The following is a 17,827-nucleotide window of genomic DNA, read 5'->3' as shown; positions in this document are numbered from 1 at the left end:
ACCACTTACCTACTGAAGCAACGATAAAGAAGACGGTCCCAAGAAGAAGAGTCTCTGCACTCGAAACAATATTGGACTGGTCTTGGATATTGTCGGACTTCCGCTATCGCACCGATGGCAACCTGTTCAACCTGAGGCGACTAAAGGCCCACTCCAAGACAATGGAAAAACTCATCCGAGAGCTACTGTTTGCTGATGATGCTGCACTCGTCTCCCACTCGGTATCAGCTCTGCAGCATATGACGTCCTGCTTTGCAGAGGCTGCCAAGCTATTTGGCCTAGAAGTTAGTCTGAAGAAGACAGAAGTTCTCCACCAGCCTGCACCCCAAGAAGATTATCACCCTCCCTGCATCACTGTGGGTGAATCAGTTCTGAAGACAGTCCAGCAGTTCAGCTACCTGGGGTGCATCATCTCCTCAGATGCCAAGATCGACAAGGAGATTGACAACAGGCTGGCAAAGGCAAACCGTGCATTTGGCCGACTGCACAAAAGAGTGTGGAGCAACAAGCATCTGAAAAAAGGCACAAAGATCAATGTTTACAAAGCGGTTGTGATGACAACCCTCATCTACGGCTCCGAATCGTGGGTTTTATACCGCCATCACCTGCGACTCCTCGAGCGCTTTCATCAGCGCTGCCTTCGCACCATCCTCAACATCCACTGGAGTGACTTTGTGACCAACACTGAAGTCCTCAAGCGGGCAGAGGTTACCAGCATCGAGGCACTGCTGCTGAAGACGCAGCTGCGCTGGGCAGGGCATATTTCTAGGATGGAAAACCACCGCCTTCCCTGTATGGCGAACTCTCCACCGGCCATCGAAATAGAGGGGCACCAAAGAAGAGGTACAAGGACTCCTTGAAGAAATCCCTTGGCACCTGTCGCATCAACCATCACCAGTGGTCTGACCTAGCCTCAGATCGCAAAGCATGGAGGCACACCATCCACCAGGCTGTCTCTTCCTTTGAGAACGCACGCATAGCTGGTCTTGAGGACAAAAGGAGATTGAGGAAGAATCGCACTGCTACAGCACCAACCCTAAATCAGACTTTTCCCTGCAGCCTCTGTGGCCGGACCTGCCTGTCCCGCATTGGTCTTGTCAGCCACCAGCGAGCCTGCAGCGGACGTGGACTATTGCACCCTTCTTAAATCTTCGTTCGCAAAGCCAAGCCGAGAGAGAGAGAGATTACAGCTCTATATTTTTCCTATAGGACATTCATTCATCATACAGTAGGAGCAGCATGTGCTTTTGGTTCCAGAGGGATTTTGTGTTGTATAAATATGTTTATATTATGTTTGGCTATCACTGTGGGCACTGTGTTTGTTACTAGTAAATTCTGGATAAGCAGGAATAATGAGTATTATTTTTGTTGCACGGAGAGGCTTTGAGGTGTTTCCTTTTACAGTAACCTCCGTGGTCCCAGCTTTGATGGCCTCTACTGGAAAGCAGGTTGCTATGCAAGATCTAGCACAGGGATGGCCAAACTTGCTTAACATAAGAGCCACACAGATGAAATGACAGATGTTTGAGAGCCATATGACATGAACATCAGATGTTTGAGAGCCACAAGATGGATGGATGGAAGGAAGATGGCAGGAGATAGGGGAAAGAAAGCAACTTTATAACTCTCAATGCATTCTCCAAGCTGCCAGCTGGCTTGGCTTGGAGAAGTGATTTAAAGAGAGAAATGCCTTCTCCAGGCATGAGGAAGGGGGAGTGGGGGCTCCAAGAGCCACACAATGCATGTGAAAGAGCCACATGTGGCTCTTGAGCCACAATTTGGCCACCCCTGATCTAGCACCACAGCTCCAGGCACACATCAAAGCTGTTGAATCCCATATTCCTTCCAAACATGCAAAGGATCAAACTGCAATGGTCCAAGACTCTGAATTATTTGCCAAATGTTCCCACCCTTTTAAGGTAATGCCTTAGGTAATCCTCTTCTATATAGCCCCTCAGTCTTCAAGCATCAGGGGCCTAGTTTTCTGCCCTCAATTTTCTTCCTTTCCTGCAAATATCTAGATACAGACTTCATCCTTATTACAATTAGAAAACACTTCTTGTAGCAGTAGCAGAAGCCATCTATCCAGACTAAAGCAGAAGGAACCCTGAGGCAAGCTGTTTTATATAATTGAGGCTTCAAAGTCAGGGCTTTTTTATAGCAGGAACTCCCCTGATGTAGCCAGTCCTCCTGGAGCTTACAGGGCCTACACTAAGCTCCGGGAGGATTGGCTACATCAGGAGTGTGTGGCCTAATATGCAAAGGAGTTCCTGCTACAAAAAAGCCCTGATTCACAGCGATGCCATCAGATACCACTCCAACTTTGGTTTTAATTGGAATCCTTTTAAAATGTTGCCTTGATGGCAACAGCAAGTTATTATTAAGACCAGAGATTCCCAGCCTTTTTGAACCTGCAGGCATCTTTGAATTTCTGAAACAGGGTGGTGGGTAAAGCTCTAAAACAGCTGCCACAGGAGGCGGGGCCAGACACAGAAGAAGCCCTAATGCAGGAATGAAGAGGTAAATTTTTAAAATACATCAGGAAAAAGGAATGAGAGAATAAAACAAACACTGGTGGTGGCTGCCACCGAAACATTGTTTTAATCTGCATAGCCAATTAGATCTTCAGTGGCCAATCAGAAGCCCTGCTGGGTAAGATCCTTACCTGGCCCCGCCCACATTCAAAAACATTTGGTGGTACCACTAAAAGTGTCAGCAAACACCATGGAACCCACAGATATCACATTGGAGATCCCTGATTTAGACACACATCACATATAGTCTAAAGCAGGGGTGTCAAACTTATTTGTTATGAGGGACAAATCTGACATAAATGAGAGCCACATGTGGCTCTTGTCAGGCCGGGCCATGTCAGGCTGGGCTGGACCTTTTGTGTACCTATTTATGATTAGGTAGCAGAGATATAAACTTCATAACGGACACAGACAAACAAATATTTTTTAAAAAAACTTTAAACACCCTGAAAATATTAGCACTCGGTCTTAAGGATGTTTTATTTGTATTTCTCCCATGGGGCCCAGAGAACTGGGCAAAGGAAGCTCTGGCTCTTTCCTTCCTTCCCCAGGGGACTAAGAGAGGGAGGAGCCTCAGCCAATAGAAGGAAGAGAGGCTTGGCTCAGAAGCTCTGTTGTCCTGGCAAAGCAAGCTCTCCCTCCCCCCCTTCCTCCCCAAGGCAGGAGCCTCAGCCAATGGAGAAAATAGAGGATTTTCTCTGTAGCTCCTGTGCTATTGAGCAAGCCTGGCTGGCAAAGCAAGCTGAGATGTAGCAGGAAGCAAGAGAGAGGGAGAAAGAAGATGACAGCCAGTTGCTTGGGGGCCTGATAAAAGCTCTCTGGGGGGCTGATTCGGCCCCTGTGGCACATGTTTGACACCCCTGGTCTAAAGAATTTTATTGTGGTCTGAGTGGGGGTACACAGCAATTTACTTGTTGCACCAAGGAGGGGCCTTGGTCCCAAATTATCAATGAATTTTCTTGAGATAGGATCCTTTGTCCCAAATTATCAATGAATTTCACTGATGCAAACAAGTTAGGTACTCCCAAGTCAACAAGCCTAGAATCTTTGTCAAGAAGGATAAAAAACATAAATTAGGCCTCAATCTAGTCATGTGCAGAGACAGCAGATAAGAGCATTGTACTTTGTTCAAGTGCCCAAGTAGGTCAAAATCCCAACTTGGTCACAAAGCTCGCTGGAGAGATCATGGGATCTCTCTCAATCCATCTCACTGGGGATGAGGGAAAAAAAACCAAGACGAGCACATGCACGACCTTGAGTCCAAGTCCCCAAAAGTTCAGCCATATTCTAGAGCCACCATGGCACACAAGTCCAAAAGCCTTTAGTAGAAAGTATGACTTCAGTTATTTTGCAATACTGTGATAAAACACACCTGCCTTCCTGTGTTTGTGGGTTTGTGATCATGCTGGAGGAAGTTGGTAAACAGGAAGACAACTTCCTCCAGCATGATCAAAACGCCACAGATACTAGGTTGGGCTAAATAGGCTTAAGAAGAAAAGAAGAGCCCTGGTGGATCAGGCCAGTTGTTCATCCAGTCCAGCACCCTGTCTCACGGAGTGGCCAACCAGTTCCTCTGGACAACCGCCCCGAGCCATTTGCGGGAAGGACGGGGTATAAATTAACAGAAATAAATAACAGGCCACAGAGGCCGAGGCCTTCCCCTCATGTTGCCTCCTGGCTCTGGGATTCAGAGGTTTAGTGCCTCTGAAAGTGGAGGTTCCCCTGAGTCACCATGGCTAGTAGCCATTGATAAATTTATCCTCCATGAATCTATCTAATCTGCTTTTAAAAATGTTTATTCCTCTGGCTATCAGTACATCCCATCCTCTTGGCAGCAAATTCCACATTTTCCTTTTGACAGTTTAGAATCTACTGCTTCATTTGATGCCCCCAAATTCTAGTGTTTTGAGAGAGGAAGGAAAGTTTCATTTCCAGTCAGCATGATTTCCATAATGCCTCATCTACAACATGGTCTTTTAACTCCCTAGCAACTCACTACCATCAACACCAGGGGCGTCAAACTCATTTGTTATGAAGGTCGGATCTGACCTACAGAGACCTTGTTGGGCTGGGCCATGTTGAATTCGGCTGAGCCATGTCAGGCCAGGCCATGTGTGTACCTATTTAAGATTAGGTAGTAGAGATATAAATTTTATAAAGAACACAAACACAAATATATTTTCAAAAAAACTTAAAACATGCTTAAAATGTTAGCACTTATAGGTCTTAAAGATGCTTTCTTTGTATTTCTGCCAGGGAACTGGGCAAAGGAAGTTCTGGCTCTTTCCTTCCTTCCCCAAGTGACTGGGGGTGGGGAACCTCAGCCAACAGAAGAAAGAGGCTTGGCTCAGTAGCTTTGCTGTGCAACTGAGAGAGCCTGGCAAAGCAAGCTATCCCTCCCCCCCTTCCTCCTCAAGGGAGGAGTCTCAACCAATTGAGAAAATAGAGACTTTGCTCTGTAGCTCCTGTGCGATTGAGGAAGCCTGGCAAAGCAAGCTGTGATATAGAAACAAGCAAGAGAGAGGGAGAAGGAAGCAGATGACAGCCAATTGCTCGGGAACCTGATAGGAGCTCTCCGAGGGCCTGATTCAGCCTCCGGGCCACGTTAGACACTCCTGCTTCCCTAAGTCAGCTGTAACTTGATGGCATTTTCCACCACCACCATTTCCCCTTTACCCATCTAACTGCATATCAGCATTGTGTGTACCTTGGATTATATTCAGTCCTCAGCAGGCGTTTCAGGGTTTCCCGCCTTTTAATTAATTTACAGCATTGTGCTCTACACACCTAAGCAGTTCAACTATAAAAAGACCTTGAACCATCCCTCTGAGCAGTTCAGTTGTACTGCTTTCCTCACTGATAGGTTTTGCTTCACTTATTTGATAAAGTGATAACCTGATGCCTACAGAAACCAGAGTGAGAACCTGATGCCCACAGAAACTTGAGAGAAATCACTGGCAATTTAAATACTGCGATCCAGTATGGCCAGGTTCACGCCACTTACATTTTCATCTTCCGTACTGCTTACCCTGAGAACAGTGAAGATAGAACAGGCTCTTCCTTAAAAGGGGTTTAACTCTTGTGCTGCTGAAGTTTACGGAGACGACAGAAGTAGGGTCCGCTCTGCTGCCTTGCAGAATACCTCTGTCTGCTGTGGAGACTGCAGGAAGATGTGGGCTGCACAAAGCTGACCTTGTATTATTTTCTTCATTTATGGCCCACCTTTCTCCCTGGTGGCTTACATCATTCTGTCCTCCATTTCATCCTCACAACAATCCCATGAGGTGGGTGAGGCTGAGAATGTGTGACTGGCCCAGGGCCCCTCAGCAAGCTTCTGTGGCAAAGTGGAGTTTTGAACCTGGGTCCCCCAGATCTTCATCCAGCCACTAACCACACTGGCTCAACATGAGTTTGGGAAGCGATCTGGGATACCTGGATGAACAAGCACGTGTCGTAGTGGGGGAAATCCAGCCCTATGCACACCTTTTAAGAGTTGTGTGAACAGGCCCTGACCTGGATAGCCCAGACAAGCCCAATCTTGTCAGGTACTGGAAGCTAAGCAGGGTCGACTCTGGAAAGAACTTGGATAGACGACCTCCTCGGAATACCAGCTGTTGGGAGAACACGGACAGGCTTTATTTAGCCATCTCTCTGAATAGCCTCCAGGCCCCCAGCAGGGGTCAGGCACCGGAGATCACGAGGACTTTCACAAGGACTTTCACGTGCGCACACACACACACACACACACAGAAAATAGAAATAAAAAAAGAGTTGTGTGAACAGCACACACTCTTTCATTACCCTTAGCACCATTTGCTTCTGCTGCTGTGAGGGCACTCTTAGTGCCAGTACAAATTTAAAAAAATAAATAAAATAAAAACAAGGACAGAACACATCTACATTTCAAGGATGCCACAGAGAGCCAACGAGCCACAAAGAAGTGAAAGGCATTGCTTTTTAATTAAGCTCCAAGGCCGTGCAGGTAACAGAGGGTCTGCGAGAACAAGAAATAAATTAGAGAGGAAAAATTGTCTTTGCCATCTCTCCAGAACAGGCTGTGCAAGTCCTTAAGAAAAATCAAGATGCCCCCAGGGGGCTTATTTGGCCTAGGATAATCTTATCCTAGATGGATAAGCTTCACATGGTATCCTATTCCCTTTACATACGTCCAAAAAAAACCTCCCAGATTTTGTAACAACGTTATGTCACAGACTTCATAGCATTGACAGGCCCTGCCTGGTCTCTCCCATATTAAGTGCTGAATGTAGATAGGTCCATACGTAAAAAGGGGTTTGGTGCTCTTGCTGACGAGGGTGGTCGTGCAATCAGAAGACACAGTTCAACAGCTCCAAGTGGGTTCACAGTTCGTTTTAGGCACAACTCTCCTCTTAAGAGTGGTTAATCTTCAGCCAGTCGGAGAAGGGTGCCAGAGGTCGTTGGTACACTAGAGGAAGTAAGAAAGAGACGGTCAGGTTAAAATTGATTCAGAATCCACAACTGAGGCACCTTAGGATTCTGGAAACGCAATCATATGCTTTTTCTATATGTAGACCTTGCAAATTTGAGTAGCTGATGCTGAGAAAAAAAATCTACAGGAGGAGGCCACCGCTGGTACCTGCAATACTAAGTTTTAATCCTTGCAGCTGACTCTTAAGGAGAACCATAGTATTATCCTCATGTTGCAGATGGAAGGAATGATGTTGAGAAATAATAGATTATTCAATGCTCTTGGCAACTCGGAATTCTCTAGCTCACAACTCAGGCTCTTAGACACCAACCTACACCCGATCTCTCAGTTCTGGGGCAGAGGCAACCAAAACCCTCGGGAAGGGACTATATGACATGTGGCACAATCTTCAAGCACACTGACTCAGAACTAATGCTCACTGTGTTCAGTGGCATTACTCTAAAGTGGTGTTTCCCAAAGGCAGGGTCACGACCCGGCACCAGGCTGCGAAGCCTTCAACGCCGGGCCACGGAGCCTCCAGTCCCCTGGCCGCCCCTCCTCCCGCCTTCCCCCGCATCGCACCTCTCTCCCCTGGGTTTCATGTCTCCACGCCTCCTTCTCCCACCCTTCCCCACCACAGGCAGATCAGTTTCATCCTGTGCAAAGCCCTTCCCTCCCCCCCAACCGATCACCTGATCAGTGGGAAATCGATGCTGAGCTCATTCCGCGCTGGCCAAGCCAGCCGCAGGTCGAACAGACCGCAGCCCAAAAGGGCGCATAGCTCCTCCCTCCTCGGCACTGCCGGGGAGGGAGGAGCCATGTGCCCTTTTCGGCCACGGTCTGTTCGACCTGTGGCCAGCTTGGGCCAGCATGGAATGAGCTCAGCGTCGATTTCCCACCGATTGGGTGATCTGTTGCCCCCCCACGCACCGCCCCCCGGCAGCGTAGTGTCCCCTCCTCCTCCTCCCTCCTGAGGAAAACGGAGGAGCTGAGATAATTCAGCGCTGAGGCATGCTGCTGGCACTTCGAAGGGACCGCGCCTGGAAAGGACACGTGGCTGATCCCTCCCCCAGCTTCAGTGGGGAAGGAATCAGCCATGCTCCCTTTTCAGGCGCAGTCCCCTCAAAATGCCGGCAGCATACCTCATCGCTGAATTATCTCAGCTCTGTTTTCCTCGCCAAGGAGATGGTGCTGGTGGGGGAGCTTTACAAAGCAGGAAATATACCAGTGGTGGGGAAGGGAGGGGGAAGGAGGCGCTTGTGCAGCAAGAATCAGCATTTCTAAAAGTGAGTTGCTCCTATCCCATTTTTTCCATTTTTCTTTTCTTTTCTTTTCCTTTCTTTTCTTTTTTTCTTCCTTTTGTCCCTTTCTTTCATTCCTTCCTTCCCCTTTCCTTCCTTCATATTTCCTTTCTCTTTCTCTTCCCCTCCCATTCATTCATTCATTCTGTCAGTCTTTTCCCATCCTCTCTCTCTCTCTCTCTTTCTGTCAGTCTTTTCTCCTTTCTTCCTTCCTATTGCTAATCTGAGTAGACCTTGGTGGGGGAAGATGCCCTGCCATTTCATGTTTTCCCAGCACTGCCATTTCAGGTCAGTTCCTTCCTTCCTTTTCTCTGTCTCTCTTTCTGTCAGACTTTTCCCCTGTCTCTCCTTCCTTCCCATTGCTAATCTGAGTAGATCTGGGAGGAGGGGGAGAGAAGCTTGAAATGCCCTGCTATTTCATGTTTTCCCAGGCTGCCATTTCATGTTTTCTCAGGATGAGAGCATTTTATATTTTTTGTTTTCTGCTGTGTGATCCTTGTGCTTCTTCTTGATTTTTTATTTTTGAAATTGCATTGCAAAATTCCACCATCTCCTACTTTTCCTAAAAAATATATTGCAAGAGTTTTAGGCTTGTTTGTACGTTATTTCCTGTCTCCCGGCTCCACCCCCAGTCTCCTGGCTCCACCCTCAAATTTTAGTGGGCCGCAAAGGAGAAGTGTAAAAATAACTGGGCCACTGGGGAGGGGAGGTGGGAGTTTGGGAAACCCTGCTCTAAAGTAAAATCCAAGGACAGGGCTATTAAAACTAAAATGGTTAGGCTTCTTGGGAAGAAGGAAGGTCCATTGTTTGGCGGGGCGGGAGGAATGCGAAGACAGTAAGGGAGTGGGAGACAACATACCAGTCGACCAGCTGAGCGCCAATGATGTCATGTACATGGTAGGGGAGCCCCAATTTGACAGAGGATGGCGCTCGGCGGTTCTGCAAATCTGACAGCAAAACTTCCTTGTATTTGGCCTTCTGGATCATGCCCAGCACAGCTTTCCTTCCTGGGAAGAGAGCATGACAGGTCAGTGGGTGGCTCTGCTGGCAGAGTTCCAGTCTCCAGTGCAACTCTTCTTAAAAAGTAAATTGGCAGGGTCATATGCACATAATGGAAGGAGTGCTTAAGGCATGTAAGTACTCAAAAGACTCTCCGGCCATGTGGAGAAAGATACGATCTTGAGAAACTGACTGGGACAGAGGTGTGTGGCTAAAAAAAAATAATCAGGCTTATGATGGCTGAAAAGAAAGTTGGAGTGTTGCTCAAAGAAACTTGGAATATTGATACTTGGAATGTTGTGAGCAGTTAAGGAGAAAAGAGAGGAGAGAGCCCTAAAAAGCTAACAGAATTGCAAGCAGGGAGACTTTAGTTGGGGTGGGGTGGTACTTTCAAACTGTGCTCTCCTCCCCTCAAACACCTGAACATATATTAAGCCAAACCCAAACTGTACTTTCTCAAGCTCAGTATTCTCTGCTCTGATGTGCAGCAGCTCTCCAAGATCTCGGGCAGAGGTCTTTCACATCAGCCGCTACCTTTGTTCTTTTCACTAGAGATGGTGGGGACTGAACCTGGGGCTCTCAGTGTGCAACGCTGATGCTCTATCAACTGAGCCATGGCCCCTCTTCTGATGTCACCCCCAAACTGTACAGGTTGGTGGAGAAGTTGTCCAGCCTTCCAGCAGGGAGTTTGGTCTAGGGTCCCTGGCGGTGATGGGAGAGACATCTTAGCTGCTTGGTCATGAAGACTTCTTGAATTCTTTTGGAGAAAAAGCCCAGCAGGAACTTATTTGCATATTAGGCCACACCCTTGACACTAAGCCAGCCAGAACAGTGTTCCTTGTGCTTTCCTGCTCAAAAAAAGCCCTGCAAAATGGCCCCACATGGGTTGGTGTTTAAAAAAATAAAGTGAAGCTCTCCAAACCTACTGCCCCATTGAATGTGCAGTCTTTTTCTTGCCCCAGGCCAGACAGTGTTGCAGTTCTTCCCAACTCCAGACACTTATTCCTGGGCCACCAGGAGATGCCAACAAACCTTTGATGAAGTATTTGACAAAGCGGCCTGCTCCAGGCACAGCCAGCCACCAGCTCCCAGCATCACGGACAGTTAGGACTCCTGCATTGACCAGCTGCCTGAATGCAACACAGTGAGGGAGCAGGGGAGAGAACAGTTCCTTCATTAGGACTCGCTTCTGTAGCTAAATGCAGTGATTTCTGGGGAGACAAAGGTGTTTTGGGATTCTGGGATACCGAAAAGGTTGTGATCTCATCAGTGGATGCCAAGATCTCCACACTGAGCAAGGCAGATGACCTACCAAGATAAATACAACCCCCCCGCCATTACATTGGCCCACTAAGGTTCAATAAATCCACCTGGGACGGCATACACAAGGGGCTGTCAAGCATTCAGCAGGCTACAGTACAGTACAATATGTCATTGGTGGGTCCTGAATTGCCCCGCTGACTTTTGTGCTGTGAGTACAGTGTCAACATTTACTCATCAAATAAAAATCCCTTTGACATAATAAGAGAATGGCTTGTATCCAATGAGATCTGATCACAGAATGGGATTCCCTCTTTTCCCTCCTGCTGCAGCCCACTAAGCTTCCTGTCATTTTGCTCTGGGAGGGGGGAGTCAGCACACCCCCAGGAGCAGCATAGGGGCAAAGTGTGTAGGGGGGTGCTTCGCTGGGAGGAGGCAATCAACAGAAGTCGCCCTGTTCTTGCTTTTGATCTTCAAAATTATTCAACCTGGTGCCCCTCAGTCCATAAATTACTGGAATTTAAGAACCTTCAAAGCATGTTCAATGCGAACTTAATCCAATTATAACAGCAACGGGCAACACTTTATAAGAGGCGTTTCCCCCTTCCCTTATTCACACTGGGGGATGCCTCTGTAGACACTGCCTGCAAGTATGCCTCATTAATAACTTTTTTCCTTTAGCATGTATTAATCATGAATTATGTAGATCATCTCAATTAAACCTTAATCGACAACAGTGTACTGCTGAGATCTAAGTAGCCAAAGAGAGCTGATTATACAGGGACCCCAAGACACCCTGGCCTCAAAAGGGACACTGGCAAGGTCGCATTTGCTCACGTGATTTCTGCGTCACTGAAGCCAAATTCCCTCAGCATCCGTTTCTTGTCAAAACTGATATCAGGGCAGGAGGTGAGGACAGAGTCCAAGAACTTCCTCACTGTCTTGGCAAACTCTTTCCCAGACACAAACTCCAGCACCTGCAAGAGGCAGGGAAGAAGAGAATCATGAAACCATAAGAGTTGTAAGAGTCCTTAGAGGCCATCTAGTCCAACCCCCCTGCTCAATGCAGGATCAACCTACATCATCCCTGACAAGTGTTTGTCCAGCCACTGCTTGAAGACCTCCAGTGAGGGGAAGCTCACCATCTCCCTAGGTAGTGGATTCCACTGCTGAACTACTGGAATTCTGGCCCCACTGGTGGATCTCCTGATGGCACCTGGGTTTTGGCCACTGTGTGACACTGAGTGTTGGACTGGATGGACCATTGGCCTGATCCAACATGACATCTCTTATGTTCTTATGTATTCCTAATCTGAATAGTCATCTGGTACCTTTCCACCCGTAATCAAATACTTAAGCCAACCCTCCAGCCGTATGCAGAGACACCAACCTTAGACTTATAGCTGTCTGTGAAGGTGAGAACAAGATTGTCTGCATCAAAGCCATGCTGGAACATTCGTATCCGTCCTTCTTCTTTCAGTTGGTTCTGCAGAGAATAAAGTTTATTTTACCTACCTGTTTCCAAAATTAAGAGTTTGTATGCAAATGAATGAAAATTTTGCCTTTGGGGGTGGGTGGGTAAAAAAGAAATAACATATGCTAGAGACCACTACTCTCGATTTTCTTTTTCTTTTTTAAAATAGATTTTATTTTATTGAATCTAATCGAATACAAAGGGAGCACAGGGAAAATAAATAATAAAAATATAAATCTTACATACAAGAATCCAATTTAGATCATTGGATGCATATAACAAACAATTTACAAAAGCAATACATAATATGCTAGGTATTAAGAACTAAGAAATAGCTTACAATTCCTTCTATTAGGCAAAAAGCAAATATTCCCAACGAATTCCAAAGAGAGACCACTGCTCTGCAGAAAATGATGGGGAGGTAATTGGAACAATCCCCTCCTCCTGAGAGCAGAGAAAAGCAGCACATGAACAGCTGAAGCTGCCTTATACTTACTCAGACCATAGGCCCATCAAGGTCACTATTGCCTACTCAAACTGGCAGCGGCTCTCCAGGGTCTCACATCACATTACCCTCCTGGAGACTAAACCTGATACCTTCCGCGTGCAAAGCACATGTTCTACCCCTGAGCCATGGCCCAGGGAATACTCCCCTAGGGAGGTGAGTTGCATGTGGAACTGTGTTCCAAAAATGTACACCCATATGATCCTGAGAAAAATGTGAGGGAGAGGGATAAGGTACCCTGAAAATCCCAGTTGTTCCCCCTACTTACAACTGTTTAATGGGGATAACAAATGGGATTATGGATGGAAGGAGAATAGGTCCTGTGAGTTGGATCCAGCGTTCCCTCGAAGCTGAGTTGGCGTGAGCTAGCTCACAGATTTTAGCCTCCAGCTTACACATTAGCTCAGGAAGGATGGCCTCAAAACACACTAATTTATGCAGTCGCTCACAACTTTAATGCCAGTAGCTCACAAAGTAGAATTTTTGCTCACAAGTCTCTGCAGCTTAGAGGGAACATTGATCCTATCAGTTTTTCTTTTGGTAAAAGAGGAAGGAATGACCCCTTTGGATTAAAAAACACCCCCTATGCTGGAGTTTGGGGGACCCATTTGAGGAAAAAAAACCCAGAAGGTGCAGGGAGAAGGAAAATAATTCAAGAACAGAAAAGCTGACAGGATCCAACGCTACCCATTTGTACAGGCCCCTCCCAACATATTGTACTGTATAGCATTGCCATTGTAAGTCTTTAAGCAGTTTACATCAGGCTGCCACAGGCTGTCCATACAAATACTGGTCAGGCCTGCACTTCCTGAGCTTCATTGCTGCTTTGGGAATAGCTGTTCCCAAGCTGGATGGGACCACAGAGGCTGGAGAGCAGAGAGGGATATCAGAATGAGAAGCTGGAGTTTCCTACCAGACATCTGTCGACAGTTGTGCGGTCTTTGACAAGACTGTAGATCTGGTGCCTCAGGATCAAGGGTGGCAGGGCATCTTCAAATAATTTGCGAGGGAAGAGGGACGCCAAGTGTTGGAGTGCAGACTCAATGGCTTCAGGGCCCTCTAGGAGAAGGAGCAGAGGGCATCAAAACCCAGGAATCACAACTGCTAGCAGCCCTCCTACTCCAACACCTGAAATGCACTCTCAGGAGTTCTCACTCAGCACTCCAACTCTGGGACATCCTGAGATGTCCTTTGTTCTCACCCTTTTCCACAGCCTCTGCACCCACGGCCAGCCGTTGCTTCTTGGCCTTGAAAGTGTCTGAGATGAGATGATGTTTCCTCTTCATGGGGCTGGAGAACAGGGCTGTAAACTGAAGAACAGGTGAACACTGAACCTCTGCTTTCTTGTAATGCCCACCTCATGTGTTTCTACCTCCCCTTGTCCTATTTCCATGTTTTGCCAATTCTCCTCAGCCATCCCTCCAAAAGACTCCTGGGACTGCCATTCTTCAAAGAGACTTCTGCTGGATTCACCACCCCCTGCTCTGTCCAGAAGCTTGCATTCTAAGACCCCTCTCCCCTTTCTCAAACAACCTTGTGCCTAGTCCTCATTGAGACGGCAAGGCTCGTGCTGAGGCTTTTACACCTTTATTTATTATTTTCTGTTTATAACCCTCAATGGGCACAGGGCAGGGAACAACAATAAATACACTGTGAACTTAGGGGGAGGTATTTGTGAATTTCCTGCATTGTGCAAGGGGTTGGATTAGATGACCCCTGGGGATCCCTTCCAACTCTATAATTCCATCCGGTAGAATTCATACAATAAAACAATATGACAATCTTAAAAACAGGTCAAATTCTGCAGATGGTGATATCCAATTGCATCCACTCCTCCCATACATCCCCCGGATGGTATAAGACAGATGACATAGCCTTAATGTAGTGGGTTGCCTTCATTCAACAGTGATGGAATCTTCCTTTGTACAGAACCACCATGGCCACACATATATGAACATATGAAGCTGCCTTATATTGAATCAGACCCTCGGTCCATCAAAGTCAGTATTGTCTACTCAGACTGGCAGTGGCTCTCCAGGGTCTCAAGCTAAGGGTTTTTTTCTAATGGCAAACTAGAATGTACTTCTCTTTAAGAACAGTGTATCAGAATATTTTGGTTTTTCATACTGACATACTCAAATAGGGATATTGGCTGCTTATCTTATTACATATACTAACCCATCTTCCAATATATTCTAATTTATTCTTTTCTTCTAATGGCAAACTATAATGTTGCTATAACTTCTTGAGATACTTATGCCCTCCATTTAAACCCACAACTAAGAAGCCAGAATGACACTCAGATTTATGGCACTTCAGACCTATGACATGTCTGCTTTTTATCACCCTTCACTGCTGTTACAGCCCAGTTAACTATACTAAACAAATAAACACAGACCCCAATTTGGGATTCTTTTAATCTGCTAAAAACATTCCCATGATTCTACATACCAACTCACTGCCCACTTTCTCTATATTTAAAGGTAGCTTGTCATTCCATTTTGTCTGATGAAGTCTTGCTTAAGAGCAAACGAAAACTTCAAGCAGATGCTCTACCACTTAGCCACCGTTCCTCCCATGCAGAAGACCAGATCATGGGGAAAAGGATTCCAGCTTAGCCATGTGCCTGCCATGCTGGTTTTAATTTAATTAACTTCTATCTTGCCTGTTTCCCACAAGCAGGACTCCAGGCAGCATACAACACATAATATATCAATACATAATAAATATAATATATAATATTATAATATAATAATAAAACAATAAAATACAGTTAAACTTCAGCATTATCAGATGGTGTCACACATCTACCGCACAGGAAGCTACCTGGGTGGCTGCCATAAAATCATGTTCCACCCATGGGAGTTTCTTAACCAGAAAAGAGTGGAAAATAAAAGGGGATGGGAAAGAAACCAAGGAGGGAGCTGATCTCTCTAGCTGTCACTGTCTCAACCATATCCCTGGCAATCCTAGGAAAGTTTTCTGTGTACAGAGAACAGATATTTGTATGGAAGAACATTCCAATTTACAGGGGGGTTCCCCCCCACCTGCAATGCCAAGTGGTCCAGCTGACCACTCAACTCAAAACTTGGTCTCAGACTCTCAGGTCACTTCCCCTCATCAACCCACTCCTCCTGCTTCCTGGGCTCTGTCTATTCCCTGGTGATAAAGAGACCTCTTCCCAAGTCAAAACAATAACTCATCCAGCCCCACGGCTTTTACCCTGACTGGTGGCCTTCCTCTGGCATCTCACCCAGAAATTTCTCCCCAACCGCCATCATCGATAATACTTGAAAATGGGAATGTTAGGGATTTTGCCAGCTGGCTTGGAAGAAAAAAAAAGTTCTCCTGTCCTTCGTGGGTAGACGTGGGCTGGTAAACCTTTTTCATGGCACGGAGATCAACACCATCAGCTGGCAAACTGCACTAAACCACTGTTAAAGGAACAGACTGTTTGTCTGTCAACCTCACTTTAGGAGGACATTCTGCACTGATTGCATGTATGTGTCCTGAACTACACCCTCCTTCCATTATTATTATTTATATCCCATCCTGTTGGCCTCTAGCCGATGATCGTCAATCCTCTTACATTCAGAACACCCTAAGTGGAACCCGTGGGGCTACTCTCAATCACCTCTGTTCTGGATTTCTTTTTTTTACTGGCCCAGACCCTGTACCTTAAACACTAGTTCAAACACATTGGCTTTCTCCAATTATTGTATCTCCATGCCAGGAAAAGTAAGAGCTGTCTACTTTCTGCACGCCAGGACTCGTCAAAAAACAAATGTATACAGGACAAAGGCCAGGAAAAAGAGCTGGAAGCTGGGCACACCCACATTGCTGACATGGTCTTTTAATTTAATAACATTCTTATTCATTTATGCTCTGCTCAGCAATACCTACAGGCACCAGCTCCACTGTTTAAACTTCTTTGGCTGTTGATTCCACACACACTCCCTTTCTTTATACAGGATATGGTGAAATTAAGGCTACAACTGCCGGAAACATAACACCATAAAAAAAAAAATATTAAAGCTTTAAAGGTGACAGTTTGGGCCAATTTCAACATGACAGGGTCATCCCTGTTTTCATCCATATATAAAGCAGTATACATACAACCAGTGTTCCCTCCAAGCTGAGTTAGCTCAGTTTTTTAGTCTCCAGCTCACAAATGTTTGTCTTGGCTCAAGAAAAAGGCTCCAGAGCAAACTAATTTATGCAGTAGTGCAAGATTTTAATGCCAGCAGCTCATGAAGTGGAATTTTTGCTCACAAGACTCCGCAGCTTAAAGGGGATATTGCATACAACATGTACCATGTGTCCAAAGGAACACAGAGAAGAGAAACAATCTCTTCCATTGCCTTACTCTCCATACAAGCACTTTTTTCCGTAGTTTTCCTCACTCATAGTACCATAACCAGTCTAGAAAAGTACCTGAAACAAACACAGCATTGGGAATAGAGAATGGGAAAGGAAGGAAGGTTCAGTTCCTCTCGCCCACATGACCTTTGCATGTCAAAACAGAAAGCGTTATACATTTTACGCCCCCTTCCTCCACGAAACTCATGCAGCACACGTCATTCATCATTCACAACAGCCATATGAAGTAGGTCAGATTGAAAGGGACTATTCCAAAGCCTCCGAGAGCACTTCATGCCAGATGAAGGATTTGAACCCAGCTCCTTTCACTCCCAACACTGTCACACAGACGCTTCGTCAAAAGAGCCCCTCGAGAATACACACACGAACAAACAAATGTGTCAGTCTGTCCCTCTAACACACCGGGTCTTCGGTTAGCTTCGTTCCCTTTTGACTAGCTGGGGGAACCAGACTCCTCCTTATACTCCGCTCTCCCACCGCCCACGTCCCTTCCAAATCAGACCCATATTTCCACCACAAGAACATCCCCCAGCACAAACTCACAGGCTGCCGTTTTCTATTGGGTCCTCTCCTCCTCGTCCTCCCCAATGAATGGCCACCCCTCTTGTCGACGAGTGATCGCATCAGCGATGCGCCGCCCTTCAGTTGTTGCCCGTCTCTGCAAAGCTGGTCTTTGGTTTGTCGCCGAAACGTGACGTCATCCGTCCCGTTCTCCTCCCTGTTCATCTTCTCGGTCGGAGCAGACGGATGGCTAATTCATCCAGTGACTTTCCACTCAGCGAAAGCCGCCTGGAAGACTGGAGACTGGCAATCCTAATGTATGCATCTTTTGTAAGAAAGAGCCAATGTGCGTTCAATTAACAAATGAAACTGGGGACCAATCTCTGGAAAGACACTGTGGGCTGTTTCTACCCAAATGCTTTACAC

The 17,827-nt window shown here is 46.3% G+C and overlaps 1 protein-coding gene across 3 annotated transcripts; it reads right to left on the bottom strand.

Annotated features, from left to right (window-relative positions):
- Positions 1-6,475: 6,475 nt before the first annotated feature.
- STK19 (serine/threonine kinase 19) lies at positions 6,476-17,553 on the bottom strand. 3 transcript variants are annotated; one of them, XM_060239086.1, is made up of 8 exons: positions 17,444-17,553; positions 13,722-13,830; positions 13,434-13,579; positions 11,932-12,027; positions 11,379-11,518; positions 10,314-10,411; positions 9,142-9,289; positions 6,476-6,978 (listed from the first exon to the last, which is right to left on the bottom strand). In XM_060239086.1, the coding sequence occupies exons 1-8, from the start codon at positions 17,522-17,524 to the stop codon at positions 6,933-6,935; spliced, it is 864 nt and encodes a 287-aa protein (XP_060095069.1). In that variant the 5' UTR covers positions 17,525-17,553; the 3' UTR covers positions 6,476-6,932. The 3 variants fall into 3 exon arrangements, with proteins under 3 accessions (XP_060095069.1, XP_060095070.1, XP_060095068.1); XM_060239087.1 differs by having other exon boundaries at positions 17,440-17,540; XM_060239085.1 differs by having other exon boundaries at positions 17,303-17,445.
- Between the last annotated feature and the right edge of the window lie 274 nt (positions 17,554-17,827).

Source organism: Heteronotia binoei, chromosome 5 (genome assembly GCF_032191835.1).
Source record: "Heteronotia binoei isolate CCM8104 ecotype False Entrance Well chromosome 5, APGP_CSIRO_Hbin_v1, whole genome shotgun sequence".
Classification (NCBI taxonomy): Eukaryota; Metazoa; Chordata; class Lepidosauria; order Squamata; family Gekkonidae; genus Heteronotia; species Heteronotia binoei.
Note: the sequence above shows the minus strand (reverse complement) of the source record. Positions and strands in the feature narration are given on the sequence as shown.